This window comes from Nothobranchius furzeri, chromosome 10, assembly GCF_043380555.1.
Source record: "Nothobranchius furzeri strain GRZ-AD chromosome 10, NfurGRZ-RIMD1, whole genome shotgun sequence".
Taxonomy (NCBI): domain Eukaryota; kingdom Metazoa; phylum Chordata; class Actinopteri; order Cyprinodontiformes; family Nothobranchiidae; genus Nothobranchius; species Nothobranchius furzeri.
Genome location: NC_091750.1, coordinates 32,538,529 through 32,559,193, shown reverse-complemented (window position 1 = coordinate 32,559,193; position 20,665 = coordinate 32,538,529). Strand labels below are relative to the sequence as shown.

Sequence of the window (20,665 nt, the reverse complement as noted above, 5' to 3'; positions counted from 1 at the left end):
TATTTTGAAAGAATTTCCAGGAAGTGCTTCTTCGATGTAACTCCTATAACTTATAACCCTAATGATAAAACGTGATTCAAATCAGGTGTGCTGGAGCTGAGAAACCTCCAAATATGCATCACTGAGATCTTTCAGGTTTAGGATTGGACACCAGTGGTGTAACTTAATCCAACTATTCTACTAATGTTTCCTTCCTCTGGTCTTTTCGCTCACGTTAACTGTCCTTTTGCACAACATGGACCTTGTGAGAGACCTCATTGTTTTTATAAACATGCCACAGAATCTTGGAAGGCGTTTGGTGATAAATCATCAGTGGTGGACTTAACAGGTCAGTGGGTGTAAATTTTAGCCATAAAACATTAAAGGTGTGTTGTCCAAATATTCTTAAAGATAATGTTAAACACCAAGAAAACATTTTAAAAGTATTTTGATTGATAAACTTTAAACACACACATAAAATAATCCAAATTCAAGTGGTCTGACATTTAAAACATAAAGTAGCCAGTGTCCAAATGTCATGCTAAATGCCTCATTTTATTTTAAAAGCACATTTTAATGTATTATATTTGCAATTGAGTGATTGCAATTAAACTGAATTATATACAAAAAGCAAAACAAATGCACTTGCTTAAATTTTAAATAAAAAAACTAATGATTTACTCCTGATATTCCATTACTAAGAAAATAACCACAATTGGTAATCTGATTACGTTTGTCTTTAATGATAATGTTTTAAAATATAGGAATTTCATTCTAAATTACTTGCTAAATAGGAACAAATTGCACAACAAAATTGCCTTTTATAAAGTGGATTAGAACATTTAGTCTGTTGGGTTTTCGTTAGAGCAACCTGGTTGCATTTATCAAATTACAGGGCACTAACTGATGGGGGAATTTAATTTTATGGAATTAAAACTTGAATATTTAGAGTGGCAGATCTACTAATCGACTACTTGCCAACTTTAAACTTGATTTAATTGACCATTTTTTTAGTGATTAGGCTTGTTTTTTATTTTCTTTACAGGAGACCAGTTTGACCCGCCTGCTGCCAATAGCGGATCAGCGAAGGAGACTCCAGACCACTGCCTCCATGAACTGGAGAAGCTTAACAAGGAGATTGAAACCGTGAAGCACGAGGTGGAGCAAGAGCGACTGCGCCTGTCATGCTACCAGATTGCACAATCAGACGGCAGAAACGATGCATCCAAATCAAAGTATGAAAGCAGCAGTTCACGCAGACTTGATCGTCAGGCTTATGAACGAGCTAGGAAGTACGTGGTTGACGGCTCAAAACCAAAGACTGATTTAGAGTATGATCCTTTGTCCAACTTCTCTGCGGCTCTGCACTCATACAGCTCATCAGGGAAGGAGCACAAAGTGAAACGCAAACCTGCACATTCTGGTCAGAAGAAGCCATCCGCACCTAAAGCCCAGATGTATCCGTCACCATCTCCAGAGCTCCTCGATGACTCTAAAGAAGACTGTGTCCTGATTATCGATGTTCCTTTGTCGCCTGACGCCTCATGTAAAGCCCAGAAATCTGACACTGCATCAGAGAATGACGGAGACTTAAATGAGATGACATCTGTGATACTTCATTCTCCGCAAATACCCCAAAACAAAAAGATGGTAAATGTTGCTGCTTCACTCTCATTAAAGGAAAATGAGATTTGTAGTAGTTGTGCAGTTCCAAACAATCAAAAAGTACAGATTTGTGATGGCGAGTGCAAAAATGAAGTTATCTTATCTAAATGTTTGGAAGACCTTGAAAGTTTCCAGCCTGCTGAGACAGCAGAGAACATTTCTGAAGCTGCAACATTTCCTGGTAAAGACCACAGCCTGAACAAGTGTGATCCATCCAGTCATGCTGACGAAATGAATCCACCACAGCCAACAGATAATTCACTTCGTTATAAACCACTTGCTGCTAAGGCTCCAGTCCTTTACTACACACCCGAACATGGACTAACAGAGCAGCTGGCTCAGGACAAGGTTCAAATCCACTGCCTTCCTGTTCAAAGCATGCCATCAGTGATGCAAGGAAGCCAGCAGATATCCAACAAACTTCTAGAGAAGTCACACAAGCAAGCTGCGGGTAACCCGAATCAAGTCGAGGCAGATCAGAACACCAGCCAGTCTCAAAACGTTCCTTCTGTAAAACCTCAGATCAACATTGAATTACCTGAGCAGTTTCAGAAAGCAGAAAATGAAATGGTGTTGATGATCAACTCCAGCCCTGATGAAAACGGGGAAATGGAAGAACTCGACTATTCAGAAATGGAGCTTTCTGACAGCGATCCGATGGAGGAATGTTATCGGATCTTCATGGAGGCCAAAAACGGAGACGAATCTCATCCTGATGGATCTGTGAGTATTTTATGAAGCTAGTTCCTTTAGCATCTTAAATCTCTGCTAAGCTGCTTTAAAAAAATCTTAGGTTGAAGCTGAAACGTTTGTGGAGAAGCAAACAGTAAAATCTCCACTCCAAGTCCTACCAGGAAAGAAGAGGGTGGCTCATGAAGCCAAGAATCTAGAGGTACAGTAAGTGCCCCCCCCCCCCCCCCCCCCCCACACACACACACACACATCACTATTATTGTGTTCCTGTTGTGTTAAATTGCTCCCTTTGAATTTCTGACCATTTTAGCAACCATTAGCTAAAAGCAGACCCCAGCCCCAGGTTCTGGTGCCCCTCCGGGGTCCCTCCGCTTCAGAATACGGCTCTCGGCCCTCCATCACCTCGAACATCCAACAGGTGCAGCAGAGGGCCTCCATGCTGACTGCTTCGGTTAAAGCTGGTCAGGCTTTTATTTCTGCTGCTAGTCAGAAGAAACCAGAAATGCAGAGTGCTCCTTCAGTTTCAAGCTCCGAAAGCCTTCCAGCAGTACATAATGGTAAGAATCTGATGGTACCAGTAGTTTACATCAGACATTTACCTTTGTTTGACTTTAACACAAATAATTATATTTAGAGTTTAGAGCCTTATTTCTCATATTTACTTAAATGTGCCATCCCCTCATGTGTTTTTCTTTAATCCACAGCTTATTTTAACTACATCCCTTTGGGATCTGCGGTTATTGAGGTGGGCAACAACTTGCACTTGATCCTCCCACAGGGTGGCTTCCCACTTGCCTCCACATCCAGCCCAGTTACATCCGTGCTAACTCCCGTGAGTCAGGTGCACCCAAGCCCCGTCCCACTGGATCCATCTACAGTGAACACTCTGCTGAGATATCGCCCAGCAGCGCCTGTGCTCATTGCTGCTCCTCCTCGGAGGCCAGCTGTGCCTACAACTTCTCAACCTGCTATCCAGGCAGCTCCTAAGGTAAAGAATGAACATGCAGATGTGTAGAAAAGATCATTTTTAATGAGTTTAAACAAACCTAACGGTAACATCTGTCAGCCAAAGTCTGTTAAACGTAAGCTGAAGCATCATCCTGAAGCTGTGAAAGACAAAGTACCTCATGATGTTCGTCAGCGTTACGTCAACATGTTCACAGAGGAGTTCCTCAAAACGACACCCAACGTCCACGATGCCTTTGAAAAGGTGAGCAGGTGTATCTGACTCTCCTCTTTTAGAGGATGAATAGGTGTCTAACCCTTGTTATTAACGACAGGCCCTGGCTGAAGAGAAGAGCGTTTACAGCCGCAGTGTCAACAAACTGAAATATCTGAGCGTTGCAGTTAATGCCCTTAAGAGGCTCAAGAACCAAAGTTCTGCAACTAAACGTGAGGAAAACTGTCTGAAATGGACAAGACTGAGTCAGCAGGACCATGTGTTGAATTATGTTAATATTTGTTTCTGTTACAGATGAAGAAAAAGTCCAGAATCAAAGACAAAAAGGCAACATCCCATTTAATGGAAAGAAGCAGACAAAAAGCGGTAAGAGGTGATTTCCTTAGAATGAAGTTGAGGTCATTTTTTTTTACGGCTTCCTAATTAACTATTTTTTAGCAGATATGACATTGTATGAAATCTTGAAGGATTATGTGTTGACTGACGAAAGAATGACTGAGAACAACTACCCCGTCCAGCACCCAGAGAAGCCTGGTGCTGCCGTTCTTTTTGTTGACAAGAAGGCAAACGCAGATCGTAAGTGAAATGGATCATCGTTCCCATGTGTGTCCACTAGAGGGTGCACAAAACGCCTGCATGATGCTTCATCTTATATCTGATTAAAACCCAAAGCCCTCAAGAGGATCTGCTGTCGATGTGGAGCGACGTACTCTGTGAGCCAGACGGGCAAGCACGTCCGTAAGGAGGAGTGCAACTATCACTATGGCAAAGGAGTCGAGAATAAAGGTCAGGTGGTTGTTTATATTCATCACCATCTTCATGTGGGAGGTGTTGATGTTTTTAAATCTCAGTGCCAGGTGGAGTGGAGACCCGATACAGCTGCTGCCAGGGAATCATGGGAGCTCCTGGATGTCAGGTGTTTAAGGTGGAGAACCTCTAAGAATGAAGAACGTAACCATGACTGAATGGACCTGTAGGTGTTAACCTAGTTTTTCCTTATCCAGTTGCATGTCCACGATTCCCTCAGTCTGGATGGGTTTGTGTCCACTGTCCCTAGATGTCCCTCAGACCTCAGCTGTCCTGGGGTTTACTCCTTGGATTGTGAAATGGTACTGTCCTTCCTTTGGTTAAATAAATGCGACTGTGTTCCCACTAAGATTCACGTCTCTGCAGAAGTTTCAAAGCAAAATTTAATTTTGTTTATTTTTTTAATCAAGCTTCATTCAGTAAGTTAGATGTGAAATCAAAATGTCGTGTGAATGTCTTCAGTGCTACACCGTCCAGGGCCTGGAGCTGTCCAGAGTGACCGTGGTCAACTCGGACCTTCAGGTCATCTACGACACCTTTGTTAGACCCAATAATGACGTCATCGACTACAACACCAGGTAATTCTGTAGAACAGGTCCAGTGACGCTGGCGTTGGTCTAGGCCAGTCCAGGTTTGCTGCTGCTGCTGTTCACGTTTTTGTAGTTTTACTTAAGTGTTTTATAAAATAGTCCAACTGAAGCTACACTTTACTGCCCGCAGTATTAGTACCTCTGTTTTTGTTTATAGCACATAGCTTTTAATGAAGCAGCAGGTTTTCTTGGTTTGAAATGAAAGAACTATCTTGTATAGCACCTCAAGGTAAAAATAATGAGGCACTTCACACAAATAAACAATTTAAAACTTAAAAAGAAAGAAACTATTAAAACATCTCAAATGAGAATTTATTTTTTTTTTTAAAAAATAAATGTAAGAAAAGGGAGATAAAATGAATGAGGGAAATCCGTAATCCCGGGAAAGGTGGAATGGGTAAAAAGAGCAGAAAGAGAGGGTGGTGATGAAGGTCCTGCAAAAGCCTGAACAAGTGAGTCTTCAGCTGCTTTTTAAAGGAGACCACTGAGTCCACTGATCTCAGGGGAAGAGGGCTCCAGAGTCTGGGGGCCACAGCAGCAGATCTGTCACCTTTGGTCATTAGCCTGGTGCTGCACAACCAGTAGGCTTTGGTTACTGGATCTTGCAGCTGTAACAGTTTCAGCAACCATTTCCAAGGATTAGGAGTGTTTATGGGAGGTTTGGAGCATTCCTCCATAAGAACATTTATGAGATCAGACACTTGTAAAAGATCTGTCGGATGTTTGTCATTTCTAGCTTACTTTGCTTACATTTCGCATACGTTCATCACATTTTTATAGAAAATTGCTTAAAAATTGGCACCATTGTATGCCAACAGCTTACATTGCACATGATTTTAGCTAAATGTTAATTCTGAATGTAAAAGACAACTTTAAATGTGGAATCTAAATGTGTGAGCTCAACATTTTGGCTATTGAAGAATGAAACCATCCATTTGGCCCCGCCCACAACAAAAGTTGACCAGTTGATTTGAATTTTACATTTAGGTTGGTACAACGGTTTTTAGACGTGTGTGTGTGTGTGTGTGTGTGTGTGTGTGTGTGTGTGTGTGTGTGTGTGTGTGTGTGTGTGTGTGTGTGTGTGTGTGTGTGTGTGTGTGTGTGTGTGTGTGTGTGTGTGTGTGTGTGTGTGTGTGTGTGTGTGTGTGTGTGTGTGTGTGTGTGTGTGTGTGTGTGTGTGTGTGTGTGTGTGTGTGTGTGTGTGTGTGTGTGTGTGTGTGTGTGTGTGTGTGTGTGTGTGTGTGTGTGTGTGTGTGTGTGTGTGTGTGTGTGTGTGTGTGTGTGTGTGTGTGTGTGTGTGTGTGTGTGTGTGTGTGTGTGTGTGTGTGTGTGTGTGTGTGTGTGTGTGTGTGTGTGTGTGTGTGTGTGTGTGTGTGTGTGTGTGTGTGTGTGTGTGTGTGTGTGTGTGTGTCAAATGCCTAATATTTTGCACACACTTTACACGTGGCGCCCCATAGGAAACGAGTCCATCTCCACTCTGTTCAGGCCTTTTGAATGTCCTCAGCAAAATCTGATGTTTTTGTTTGAATGTACTGATTTGGTGAGATGTCCCAAAACATTCAGTAATGTGACGCATCTTCAACATTTTAGCGAGATGCAACCACAGTTAGAGGATTTTGTACTTCAGGTGCTTCTGTTTGTCCTGTTCTGATGCAGCGACCGTCTGTTAATTTTTTGTGAAACACTTGCAGATTTTCAGGCATCAGTGAGGAAGATTTGAAGAGAAATCACGCCTCTCTCAGAGAAATCCAACAGATCTTGTTGAGCTTCGTCAGTGCCGACACCATTCTTGTTGGACACGGGCTGGAGACAGACCTCTGTTTGTTGAAGGTGACTGTGATGGGTCTCGTTGATTCAATCTTTCAGGATTTTAAACCTTTTAGTAACCATTCTTGCCAGTTTGTCATGCATTTAACAATTTTTTACCTAAAAATGTAAAAAATTCTTTGAAAAAATAATCAAGTTTAAATATTTCCTTAGTTTTATTTCTAGACCAATTTAATTTGTTTAAACTTATTCTAAATGTTTTTTTTAAATGATTAGCTAATAAGTGTTGGATTAACCTGATTGCTTTGTTTTCTCAGGTGGACTCGAGACGTGCGTTATTTTTTTCCCCCTTTTGCTTTTAATGAGGCAGAATATTTTGTAAACAACATTTAGGCAAAATATTGAGCAAAGTGTATTTATGCACATGAGTCATGACACATTAAGACAATCTACAAAACTACTGTATGAGATTCTGTTGGGATTAGAATGAAACCTGACCTTGTAAAATATTAAAGTTGAGTCTTTTTCTAAGATTCTGTAAATCACTGTTAAATATCCAACAAAGAGGCCCTACTTTTTTCACTTTAATATTTAATGCAAACATGCCTCATTCTAAAGTGATACTAGACAACTTTTTAAATCATTTTCTTGAGCCAGTATGTAATAAAATGACCCTTTACTGGTCATTAAAGGCCACTCAGCCCCCACCTCCACCCCGTGGTAACAATATACCACTTGCAACTTCAGACTGGCGTGTGGTTCTGTTGGGGCATGTTAAGCTGACATGCCTGGCACTGCAGTCTGGTTCCATTGTGTTTCTTGCATGTTTTAGATCATGAACACAGCTGATTTATTAAATTTAGTGATGAAACACTCTTCTAGACATTAAGGAAGGCTGGGGAGACATTTCAGCAGTTTAAGGTGTTTAAAATGAACGACCAGTGAGGAAAAGTTTTGCTTTCAGTTCTACAAATAGATACTAGGGGGTGCTACAAGCTTACCAAAACTGCCTAGTTCTTCTTTATTTGGTAAGAGGAAGAGTGGAAATGGATCTTCTGATTGAAAAGGTTGTAGATGCCTAACCTAGGATAAGAAACGAACCAAAGTAGGGATTTTTAATTTATTTCCAACTACTAAACGCCTTTCCAGCTTTGGTTTGACTTGAATAAAAGTTGAAACTGTTCCTCTTCACCGTAGTTGCTTCATGGGATGGTGGTGGATACATCAGTGGTCTTCCCCCACCGTCTAGGACCACCTAACAAGCTGAGTCTCAACAGCCTCACAGCTGAATTCCTAAGGAGGATTATCCAAGAGAGTGGTGGGTTACCACTGGAACCACGTCTTTATGTTCTATAAGAACATCACAGCTTTAGCAATTAAAACTTTGGTATTAATAGATGAATCATATTTATACCAGACATTTCAGTCACTGTAGGTGTTTTGTTTGTTTTTGCCTCTGTTGAACTGATGTCTCTGTTTTATTCTTTTCCTCAGTTTGTGGCCATGACACTGCAGACGACGCTGCTGCCTGCATGGAGCTCATGCTGTGGAAAGTGAAAGAAGATGGAAAACTGAAAAAATGAAAAGGAAAAAATATCCAAATGACAACTGTTTAAAAAAAATGCATGTTTGACCAGTGTGGTTTGATGGAGGGCAGTTTAGTTCGATTTAATTTACATCACTCAAAGTTTTAGTTGGTTAAAGTTTGATTTGAAGCCCATGCTCCATGTTATTATGAATTATGAGGATGAAGTTAGTTCCCAAATAAATCCATAGAAAGATATGAGTTTTGTCTTTCTTCAAGGCCTCGTCAGCCAATGAGCATTCAGCTTTTGATGCCTAATTGACATCAGGTGCTGATGTGTAAAGGAACACACCCGTTTGCAGATGAAACCATAAGACATGTCAAATCTGGGACAAAGGCAAAAGGTGGAGACAAGGCTAGTTTATTAATTTATGATCATTTTTAAATTGATAACTTTACAATAAAAGAGTTCAGTTTGTTATTCAGCCTTCCTCTTGGTCTTCCTTCTGCAGCAGCACTTCCGGAAACAGAACCTGCAGGTCTTGACGAGGAGGAGCAGGAGCAGCAGAACCACAGAGAGGAGGAAGCTCAGGACATCCAGGCTGTGATACTGGTACCAGGTGAGCTCGTGGGCCTGGACCCTCAGGTGCTTTGCTCCTTTGTGCCTCATGGTGAACTCGATCCAGAAAACCGCCTCGTCCAGAGGACTCATGGGTCTGTCGTGGTGGATTCTGGACAGTCTCATAGCACTTTCTTTGTAGCTGAGAAAGCAAAAGTTGTGTAGGTATATGAACTAGCTAATCAATTATATTTATCCCTATTTAGCTGCTTTCCACCATGCTGTTACTATCTCTTGTGAGGATTAAACAGGGTTGGTAAAACATTTCTCGGTTTCTTTTATGTGTGATTAAAAATTACTCACGATTTGTCATTGATAACGGTGTTGATCGCATCTCTAAGGTCCTCCGTTGTCATGAAGTTTATATTCAGAATAACAGCAGCCCCTTTGGCCTTCACATGCACCAGGTTGTCTGGCTGGTCAGCAAATAAAGGGATTCCCACCATGGGTACGCCGTGGTAGATGGCCTCATAAATCCCGTTTGTGCCGCCGTGAGTGATAAAAGCTCTGGCTTTAGGATGACCTGAGATGAGCCAAAGACATCCAACATGGAAAGTAAATTTTCAAGCTGCTGGTTCAGAATTAATCTAATGATGGACCCATTAAAACGGTCCTCTTTCAACATACAACGTTGTCCTGAATTGACAGCAACCTGAGTTAAAGCTAAATCGGTGAGACGCAACATTCTTGGTTTAATATTTAGTAAAGATCACATTTTATTGGAGAACAGTAACTTTTATTTAACCAGTCGTGCTTTCAGTGATTGCAGCACACTAAGTAGATTTATATGACAGAATGTTTGTTGGTAAATTTCTAGGTTGTAAAAATCATTTATACTATTTTCCAAAAAACTAAAAGTAAATGCATTTGCTGAGTTTTCCTCACCCAGCAGGTCATTCTGAGGGATCCACTTATAGATTCTGGTGTTGGCACCAAGAGTTTCTGGTTTGTCCCCTTTGTACCTCCATAATACCTGCAGATATTTCACAACAGTTTTAGACCACAAGTGTTTTAAATTAGAAAAATGTGCATTAAAATGACTCCAAACAGCTGATGGACTCTAACTGGTGTATAGCAAACCAGGAGCCACTAGAGGCAGCAGTAGCTCAGAAGGTAGAGCGGGACGTCCAGTAATCGGAAGGTTGCAGGTTAGATCTCGGCTTCAACCAGAGAATTCTGCTGTTGTGTCCATTGGCAAGACACAACCCGCCTTGTCTGCTGGTGGTGGTGGTCATAGAGGCTGGTGGTGCCAGTGTTCTGCAAGCTTCACCTCTGTCAGTCCGCCCTAGGGCAGCTGTGGCTACATCATAACTCATCACTACAAGGGTGTGAATAGGTGGATGGCTGATTGTGTTGTGAAGGGCCTTGGGGGGTTGTAGAACCCTAAGAGGCTCCTATACTCGTACAGGCTACTTACTCTGTTTGACAAACTAGAGACAAGGCCTTAAAGCTTTGTACCAAACTGAGAGGATACCATCTTAATAATTAGGCCATGAACTCACTGTTCTGCTGCTGTGTGGGTGATTCTACTTCTATTAAAAAGTTGATTTTAGATGGATTTTTCTGACCTTTTGTGGAATCTGAGCCAGAGCTGAAGCAATCAGGTTTGCCTTCTCCATGGTGACATTATTGATCATCGATCCCAGAGTGAAGATCACAACGCCATCATCTCCTGAGCTCTGCACAAATTCTTCCATTTCCTGAAACAACATTCCAAAATAAATGAGCCAACCACTGTAGTTTTTCTTCCTTATTATGCGTTTTATTGATTTCCTTTTTCCACCTTCGGAATATTGCTAAGATTAGAAGCATCCTTTCCAGGAGTGATGCTGAGAAACTAGTTCATGCATTTATTACATCAAGACTGGATTACTGTAATTCATTACTCTCAGGAAGTCCACAGAATGTAGTTAAAAGTCTTCAGCTTGTCCAAAATGCTGCAGCTAGAGTTCTGATGAGAATTAAATAGAGAGATCATATCTCTCCTGTCTTAGCTTCCCTACATTGGCTACCTGTTAAATTCAGAATAGATTTTAAGATCCTTCTTCTCACATATAAAGCTCTTAATAATCAAGCTCCATCATACATCAGTGATCTGATTGTTCCATACGTTCCTAACCGAGCACTTCGCTCTCAGACTGCAGGTTTACTGGTGGTTCCCAGAATATCTAAAATTAGGATGGGAGGCAGATCTTTTAGTTATCAGGCTCCTCTCCTGTGGAACCAGCTCCCAGCTTTAGTCCGTGAGGCAGACACCTTGTCTACTTTTAAGACTAGGCTTAAAACATTAAGACTAGGCTTAAAACATTTTTATTTGATAGGGCCTATGGTTAAAATCTGATGTTAGCCTAAATCTGGACAAGTGGGGGAGTAGAGGGAGGTGGAGTGTACAGTCGGTAAAGACGGCTCTCCCTTGCCCTGCCTCCAACATGCCTCCATCTAAATAGGATAGGTTATCCAGAGTTATCTGTAGTTATGCTGCTATAGGCTTAGACTGCTGGAGGACACACTGACCACTTTCCACACTCTACTTTCTTCTACAATCTGCTCTTTAACTTTATTATTTCCTGCTATTTCAGCTGTTAACTTTATTTTCTCTCTAAGTGTTTTTCTCCCCAGACGAAGCTACAACGATGTTCTGCTGAGCTGTGGTAGCCTCATGGAGGGGGCCATCGTCTAGCACACTGCTGCTAACCACTTAAACATTCTCCCTCTCCTGATAATAACTTTTTGCTTTCCTTGACGTTGGATGTGCTACTACTAGTTTACCCGTCTAATTATAGATTCACTAGGATAAATACAATAAAGTTTATCTCTCACCAAATAGAATATTTATTAAGACATCATGGTGTAACCATGGACAGTGTGTGTGTGTGTGTGCGTGGGTGCGTGCCTGCCTGCCCGCTCGCTCGCTCTCTCGCTCTGTCTTCTCCATCCCCAGTGAGTCGTGGAGGATGGCTGCTTATACTGAGCCAGGATTCTCTGGAGGTTTCTTCCTGTTAAAAGGGAGTTTTCCTCTCCACTGTCGCTATATGCTTGCTTAGTATGAGGATTGCTGTATAGTCACTGACACTAGTCAGTGACTTGATGCAATTTGCTGGGTTCCTTATAAAGGAAACATTATTTCTGATTGGCTTAATGAACTGACCTGGATTGGAATGTTTATTATGTGAAGTTCCTTGAGACGACTCTTGTCGTGATTTGGCGCTATATAAATAAAATTGAATTGAAATGAATTGAATTGATCAATTCCCCAGTTTACTTCAATCTTATGCATTTGAATTAAGACCCACCTTTGGTAAAGGTTTAGCAGGTTTGCAGTGGATTCCACCGACAAATTGAAAGTTGGGTAGAAATGGACGAGGGAAGTCAAAATCCCAGTAGGTTCTCATCAACCAGATCTCCGCCTTACCCATCAACTCACATCCACTGGTGGGCATTCCTGCAGAGAATATACAGCAATATATTAGTAAGATGGGGCTTCTAATTTAAATATAAAATCATCAAATTCCTTAAAGGTTGCTTACCTTTGACTTCTGAGTAATAGTTATCTATCTCATTCCAGTAAATGTAATCTATTACCAGATCCTGCAGAGCATAGTAGAGAAAGTTCCACATCCTCTCTGAGAAGTCCATCTTATCTGTTAGTTTGCTCATTGCACCTGGAACAAATGAAGGTGGTGCAGGGAGCTGACCGCACCGTCGTTCCCAGTTATGAGCTATGGAAAATCGCAAAGAGTAAACAAGAGGGATCCCCAACAAGTCCGCTACTAATTCACTTCCAGGGTAGATGGGATCGGCCAGGAGCAGGTCGTAGTTTTCCTCCTTCAACTTCTTCATCAGGGTCTCTGATTTCACCACACCTCCCAGGATGGTGAGGGAATTCTTCATGTCTTCCCTCATGATATCCATGTATTTTATGTAAACCTGAAAGTAGTTCATGTAATCGATCTCATACATGGAAAAGTAGAAAAACTCTTCTAGAGTTTCCTCTAAAGCCTCCAGTGAGATGGAGACGTTAAAAGGCTGATAATCAAAGCGTGACGGTTCGCTGCTGTTCATGAACATCGACGCACTCGGCACCAGGACGGTCACCTGGTGTCCCCTGTCCACCAGCGTGTCCAACACCAGCTTCATGTTGATCCAGTGGCTGGCCTCGGTGTACCACACCAAAATCTTTCCCCCATTAACTCCAGATGTGACGCAAAGCGCCAGAACGAGACAGACGGAGAGGCGCAGCTCCATGGTGGATGTTGGTCTGCAGAGGAACAGCTGTGTGATCTTTTCTAATGAGTGCTCTTCAAAGATACTCATTAACTAAGTGAACTCTGACTCATGTCTCTGTACTGAACAGAACAAGATAGCTGGAAGCTGTTTGAGAGGTAAAGGTTATTGCTGCAAAGGTAACGGTAGGTACATGTAGAACGTTCATAAATGTATAGTTGATAGCTTATCTGTCCTGTCTGGACAACAAGTGAAACTCTGTGACAATACTGTACAAAAGTTCATTTATTTCAGTAATTAAACTTAAAATGTGCAACTAATGCATGATTGACTCATTTCATGCAAAGCCAGATATTTGAAGCCTTTATTTGTTATAATGGTGATGAATATGGGTTATGAAAAGCTCAAATTCAAAATATCAGAATATTACTAAAAAGTTGAATATTCTAGACTCAGAGACTAATCAGCTAATGAATCCAGAGCCCCTGTAAAAGGTTTCTGAGCTTTTAGATGGTCTCTCAGTCAAAGCTGGACTGAAATAGATGGATTTTTGCATCATATTCTAAGTTTAAACTCTTAGTTACACATTTATTTATAAGGTCATTGTTTTAAACACAGGATTTGCAGTTAAATGAGAACAGAACACTTAAAAATTACCAGCATTCCACAATAAGAAACTGTATTATTTTACAGTAACTTGTTGTAATCAACTTTCCCTGTACCTGTAAGAACTGCAGTTTCCTTTGATTTCACAGCATTTAACTCTTATTTTACAGTAAAATCCTGCAATCTAAGTCCTGCTGTTGTATCACGACAAGGTCTGTAATATCACAGCAACACAGTAAAAAATGCAAGGATTTCACAGCATTAAACTGTATTATTACAGTTAAATATTGTATTGAAATGTGTCCTGTGCAGCTCTTCTAATATTTATTAAGCAGATTGGATATGTATTCCAGATATGTATAATTTCTTTGTTACAACACCCAGATTTTGACTCAACTCAAAGGATCTTGTTCATATTACTTAAGTTTCTAAACTGTTAACGTCACTTGTTAATGCTTAGTTAGCTGAGCCTTTTTGTGTCCTTTCTTATTGTACTTGTTTTTTAAGTTCAATCAGTACTCTACTTAAACAAACTGAGTTCCGATTATTTAAACACGTTATTGTTTTTAATTACAGTAAACTGTACCTTTGAATGACCTATCTTATTGTACCAATATGTTTGAGCTCAAATTACTTAAATAATTAAGTGTGCCTGGTTGCACCCACCAAAACCTGTTTCATACCAGTTTTGATCGGGTGCTATTGAGGAGCTCTGACTCTTTAGAGAAGGAACAAAGAAGCACAGAACAAAGAGGAAGAACTCCGCTGCACTGAAGTTCTAACAAGCAAGCTTTCTACCCCATGTTTGAAGTTTTAGGTGAATGACCAGAGTTTAGTCAACCTAAAACTGCAATTTATACATTTAAAAATGACCCACCCACTCTGAAAGATGCAGTGGGCAAGGTGCATTGTGGGTAGTCAACTACTTATAGTTATTTTGTTCTGTTTTGTTGTGTTTATGTAGATTTATTGGGAGACTTGTGGTGTTCTTAGTTATTTCTTTGTTCAGTGTTGCAAAGGTGCAGTTATTTGTTGTTGTCATGGTGGCACCATAAGTAAGGAAGGTTGTCGAAGGAATGGGACCGCCGTGCCGTTCCACTGTTTACAGTAAAGCAGAGGTTCCCACTAGAGGCACAGCTGTGTTTTTACAACAAAGTCTTGTGACTTCATTGACGTAAAATTACAGTACTATGCTGTGAGTTAGTTCACATTCTATTACTGTAATGCTGTAATATACTGTAATTTGTGGAAGTCATGCAAAATGTATTCAATTATTTACTGTAAATTCACTGTTAATTAATGTCAACTTGAACATTAGTGATGGGAATTCTGGCTCTTTCTAGAGAGTCAGTTCTTTTAGCTCCCAAGTGGCTCCCCAGATTTTCTGTTGCGTAAAGTATTATCACCAAAAATAATGCTAAACTATATGTAAAATTATTTACTAATGTAAAAAATGCAATATATCAAATATTTATCATTTATTAACTGAACGCTTTAAGAAATCTCAACTTTCCAACTGCTGGCGCTCATTTTCTCACCGTCATCATCGCACTCTCCTCTCTCGCTCGCCTTTTTCATCCTCCTCATTCCCTCTCGTCTCCATGTGCTCTGCTGTGTGTCTGAGTCTTCCCCGCCCCTACTGCTCTGTGTGTGGACAGTCTGGACACGCAGTTACACATGTTGACCAATCGCCTGTAGCTTTCACCAAAACAAAAGGGAGGGGGCGGCTCCCAATGATGAGCCGGCTCTCGTCGCCGGCTCTTGGAGTCGGTTTGTTCACGACCGACACATCACTATTGTACATGAACTTCACAGTACTCAGTGGAAAAGTACAGGGTCTTGTTGTAATAATGTACAGCAAACAATGGTAATTCCCCAATAATTTACTGTGATATCACAGTAATTGATTTGTCACTGAAGCTGTAAATTTACAGTATACAGTTGTGCATTTACAAAAGAGCCTTGTAATGTCACAGACATTATATTGCAGTGAATTGCTGTATTTTCACAGTATATTGTTGTAATTCTTACTGTGAAAATCATGCAAAATGTATCCAATTATTTACTGTAAATTCACAACATAAATTTTAGCAGTGAAGGTGTCAGATTAGATGTTTTTGTGGGGGAAATTTGGAAAAGGCAACGCTGAAGATGATCTGGTTTATTTTCTTTTAACTTGTGTAAACTTTCATGTATCAGTAATTAAACGTAAAGGTGAAGATGATCTTTGAAAGCAAAAATTTCATGTTTATAAAAAGCCACAGTGGGATAAAAAGACTGTTCCATGTTGAATCGTATTCATTTGTGCAGCTCTCCTTTAGGCTGTTATTCAGCCTTCCTCTTGGTCTTCCTTCTGCAGCAGCACCTCCGGAAACAGAACCTGCAGGTCTTGACGAGGAGGAGCAGGAGCAGCAGAAACACAGAGAGGAGGAAGCTCAGGACATCCAGGCTGTGATACTGGTACCAGGTGAGCTCGTGGGCCTGGACCCTCAGGTGCTTTGCTCCTTTGTGTCTCATGGTGAACTCGATCCAGAAAACCGCCTCGTCCAGAGGACTCATGGGTCTGTCGTGGTGGATTCTGGACAGTCTCATAGCACTTTCTTTGTAGCTGTGGATGGAAACAATACCCATTAAAAAAAAAAATTCACTGGCACAAATTATGGGAATAATAAGGGAAGCCTTGGATAAATGTTCTTTATTCCTACACATGTTTTTAAATTTTTTTTTATTACTGCAACAAAAGGAAACATGAATTTTAAAATGAGATCTATGCTTCTTTCACTCAAATTCCAGTGGTTAGAATGATGCTGAAGCAGGTGATATGTTGGTATTATACATCTGACCTTTGTCTTAGTAAATCATACCTTTCAACATCTGATATGCAAGTTCTTCCTGCTATAAGTTTCCTATATCCTCTCTGACCTTTAATGTTTTTGTGCAAGGTGTGATCAGGTTTAGGCTTTACAAGGATGTCTAAACAACAAATAATGACTTAACTCTAGTTTTTTTATGCTAATGTAAAAAAAAAACATACGATTTGTCCCTTATGATCGTGTTGATCGCATCTCTGAGGTCTTCTGATTTCATTTGGTTAAACTTCACGGTGACTGCAGCTCCTTTGGCCTTCATGTGTAACATGTTGTCCGGCTGGTCAGCAAACAGGGGAATTCCCACCATGGGAATGCCGTGGTAGATGGCTTCATAGACTCCATTTGCACCACCATGAGTGATAAAAGCTCTCGCTTTCGGGTGACCTGATATGAACCAAAGAGTCACCATGATAGATTTGATTATTTGATACTTGGGAGTTTTCCCGAAATAAGCTTTTTGTTAAATGTAGCCCAAAGCTCCCAGTTCAGCTTTAGACAATGTTCATATTTACTCACCCAGCAGGTCGTTCTGTGGAATCCAGTCATAAAGTTTAGTGTTGGAACCTAAAGATTCAGGTTTTTCACCTCTGTATCTCCACAGCACCTACAGCCAATGCCAAGTACATTTCACAAAAATAAGTTTCAACAACAAATGAAGGGTTATCAGAAGGACAACAACTTGTGGAATTCATCTGAAATCAACTGGCTGAGTTTGAAAGGAAATCATTTTAAGATGCATTGATTTGAGCTAAAAACTGGAGACTTTCCTGACTTTCTGTGGGACCTGAGCGAGGCCTGAAGCGATCATGTTTGCCTTCTCTGTGGTCAGATTCTTGACCAGAGATCCCAATGAGAAGACTACAATCCCAGCATCTCCAGAGCTTTGGACAAACTCTTCTATGTCCTGCAGGAAGAGAAATAGTTAACAATTCCATGCATCATCCATTTGGCTTATTTTTTTTCCTCTGTCAGGTAAAATCAGTCACGAACTTCAAAAGTGATGATACCTTCGGTAATGGTTTAGCAGGTCTGCAGTGGACTCCACCAACAAATTTAAAGTTGGGAAGGAACGGACGAGGAAAGTCAAAATCCCAGTAGGTTCTCATCAACCAGATGTCTGCATTACCCATCATCTCACAGGCACTGGTGTGGGTTCCTGTTTTAAACACACGCAGTGGCAGATTTAGCAATTTGGGGGCCCAAGGCGAACACAGACTTGGGGCCCCCTTACTCTAATGGGCATGACACACGGGAGGCAACAAACGACCGCGATCAGTGAAATTTGTCGCTGTCGCTTTTATTACCTGACACACGGGAGGCGACCCGCAGCAGCGGCCAGCGGCGAAGCCGTCTACGCGTTCTGTTCCATGGCGAAATCGAAACTTCCGTTGTTTTGTTTGGTTGTGTCGAGTTGGAGGGAATTAAGGTTATTTAAGCGGTTCAGAGTTAATAAAGCGGTAGATGTGATGTTTCACAAGGTGCTGCTAGAGTTATGTGAAATCTTACTTCTGATTTTACTATAAAACATAATAATAATCAACTTCTCCATGTTTGCTCGGAGATGTACGGAGCATCCTGTCCGCTCATTGGTCAGAGAATGAAACCTCCGTTGATTGGTCCTCGTCCAAGCGACAGCGATGAAAAGTTGAAAATGTTTCAACTTTCTGGGATCGCGTCGCTGGGTCGTCCGTGCACGACACGTGCACGAGCGCAAAATTTCACATGCACTTTTTCGCGTTTCGCTTGGTAGGAGGGAGACCCGCGATTATCGCGTTGTCGCGCATGTCTCATTGAAAATGGATGGAGGAGAGGCGATGTGGCCTCCCGTGTGTCGAGCCCATAAATTTTCAACAATCTTCTCTTTGACTGGATTTGCGAGACTCTCCCCTCTTCTGACACGAGTTACTTTCACTTTTTCTTAGTCCTCCTCTTTTTTCCATCTTTCTCTCCCTTTGAGTGCTTTCTTCTTCCTGTCAGGGCTCCTGTGCTTTTGCCTTTGTTTTTTTTCTATTTTCCATTTTGTTCCATGTTTTCATCCCTTTAAACATTTTCCATCATCTTTCCTTTTCTGCTTCCTTCTGATGTTTACATAGAAAAACGTCACTTCGGAAGTGAAGATAAAAGCTTTTCTGAAGCAAGCTGCTTCTTTCTCTTACAGGAGCCACTAGGATAACTTCCTCTCACGCTTCATGTTTTCACTACCGCTTCGAGTTTGTTACGAACGCTCCCGCCTCTCTTCTTCTTCTTCTTATTTGTGGTCTTATGGCACTTGGCAAACAACTATTTGGTGCATTACTGCCACCAACTGGATTGGAGTGAAATGACTACCAATCACTTCCTGTTTGTGTATCGCGTCTTAAAGGAATAGTCCATTGTGGCATTGACACAGGGGTGCCAGCAGTCAGGGCTAGCCCCCGCAGCAGCACCCCCCCCCCCCCCCCCAACATAGGGGGCCCCAGGAGGCCGCCAATCTATGCCTAATGGTGAAACCACCACTGAACACACACCAAATAAGAGTAAATGCGATTATCTGACTCTGTATGTCGATACTCAGGGATTCTTGTTCAGACGCTTACCTCTGACATGGGAATAATATTCATCCAACTCTTTCCAAATGCATTTTTCCATCACTATGTCCTGCAGGGGATAAAAGAGAAAGTTGAAAACTCTCTCTGAGAAGGTCATCTTATCTGTCAGTTTGCTCAAGACAGCTGGAACAAATGAAGGTGGGGCAGGTAGCTGGGCACACAGTCTTTCCCAGTTATGAGCTACGGAAAAACGCAAGGATAGGAACAGAGGGATCCCCAACATGTCTGCAGTCAAATCACTTCCAGGAAAGATGGGATCAGCAAGGAGCATGTCATAGTTGTCCCCCTTCAGCTTCTTCAGCATGGTTTCCGATTTCACCACACCATCCAAAAACTTCAGAGAAAACTGTATGTTGATCTTCAGTAAATCCATAAATTTGCTGTAAATCTGAAAGTAGTTCATGTAATCCATTTCATAGATGGTGAAGTGAATGAATTTGTCAAGGAATGCTTCAAAAACTTCCAAGGAAAGTGAGACGTTAAAAGCTTCGTAGTGGAAGAGCGATTGGTCACTGGTCATGAACATCGATATGCTGGGGACCAGGACGGTCACCTGGTGTCCTCTGTCCACCAGCGTCTCCAGAACCGGCTTCATGTTAATCCAGTGGCTTCCCTCAGTGTACCACACCAAAACCTTTCCTCCGTTAGCGCTCCTTCCCAAACACAGCAGCAGCAGGATGCAGACCGAGGGACATGGCTCCATGATGGCTGACCGTCTGCAGGAAATCCAGCTGTGGTCTTTTTAAAACGCAGATCTCAAGATGACTTACTGACAGTTTGGACTTTGACTTATTTCTCCTTGTTCTGGATTATCACAAATCTGTAACTTGTAAAAGAAATCAAAGTGAAAAGAAAACACCAATTTATGATCAGGACAATTTGTTCTCAACTAATCCCATTTACTAGGCCGAAACTCGGGTTTAGATGCTGAAATTGTTTTTTCTTATAGGATTAAAGATTAATTTGATCTTGGATTAAGCAATGCCTAACTGGTATGTTGCAAACTACTAGATTTAATCATCTGTAGTAAATGGGTCCAGAGTAAATAAAACATTGAACATTACATCTCCTATTGGAGCAGAAGGTGATCATGAGATTTTGGGACTTGTATGAAAAATGTTCTAAAGATTTTAATTATCTACTTTTTGCTGTCCCTTATGTTCTATTTTTAATAGTAAATATTTAACTGAAACATGAAGTCTATGAAGAAAAAATGTTTTCTAAAAAGGTTAATTTGATGTTGCAGTTGGGACTGTTTTCTCCACATGTATGCATTTGTTTTCATGCTTTGGCTCATTCACTGTATTGCTGTTGGTTTGGATAAAAGCGTAATAAAACCTGAACTTACTGGTGATTTCAGCTTGAAAGAGGCGAATGAATCATTCCACAAATGTGGAATGACCTTCCAAGCACTACCAGAACAGGAGCTTCCTTTTCAAGTTTCAAGAAACTCCTGAAGACCCTGCTCTTCAGAGAGCATCTTCTAAACTAGCACCCTCCCTGCACCCGTCCCCCCTCTCTACTGTCCACTCCTTGTTCCCTCCTCTCCATG

At 41.3% G+C, this 20,665-nt stretch overlaps 2 protein-coding genes across 3 annotated transcripts; one reads left to right on the top strand and one right to left on the bottom strand.

Annotated features, from left to right (window-relative positions):
• Positions 1-68: 68 nt before the first annotated feature.
• zgc:152968 (RNA exonuclease 1 homolog) lies at positions 69-8,314 on the top strand. The gene is made up of 16 exons (XM_015960593.3): positions 69-328; positions 1,025-2,367; positions 2,438-2,536; positions 2,648-2,894; positions 3,042-3,325; positions 3,404-3,547; positions 3,618-3,729; positions 3,812-3,883; positions 3,959-4,093; positions 4,190-4,303; positions 4,369-4,442; positions 4,522-4,626; positions 4,787-4,902; positions 6,606-6,744; positions 7,879-7,999; positions 8,176-8,314. The coding sequence occupies exons 1-16, from the start codon at positions 184-186 to the stop codon at positions 8,262-8,264; spliced, it is 3,339 nt and encodes a 1,112-aa protein (XP_015816079.3). The 5' UTR covers positions 69-183; the 3' UTR covers positions 8,265-8,314.
• Positions 8,315-8,611: 297 nt separating this feature from the next.
• Positions 8,612-20,645, bottom strand: LOC107386290 (UDP-glucuronosyltransferase 2C1). Of its 2 annotated transcripts, XM_015960594.3 has the most exons (7): positions 19,109-20,611; positions 12,353-13,001; positions 12,119-12,267; positions 10,394-10,525; positions 9,711-9,798; positions 9,129-9,348; positions 8,612-8,967 (listed from the first exon to the last, which is right to left on the bottom strand). In XM_015960594.3, the coding sequence occupies exons 1-7, from the start codon at positions 19,814-19,816 to the stop codon at positions 8,685-8,687; spliced, it is 2,229 nt and encodes a 742-aa protein (XP_015816080.3). In that variant the 5' UTR covers positions 19,817-20,611; the 3' UTR covers positions 8,612-8,684. The 2 variants fall into 2 exon arrangements, with proteins under 2 accessions (XP_015816080.3, XP_015816082.1); XM_015960596.3 differs by lacking the exons at positions 8,612-8,967; positions 9,129-9,348; positions 9,711-9,798; ... (1 more) ...; positions 12,119-12,267; positions 12,353-13,001 and adding exons at positions 13,317-16,263; positions 16,690-16,909; positions 17,042-17,129; positions 17,298-17,429; positions 17,533-17,681 and having other exon boundaries at positions 19,102-20,645.
• Positions 20,646-20,665: the final 20 nt, after the last annotated feature.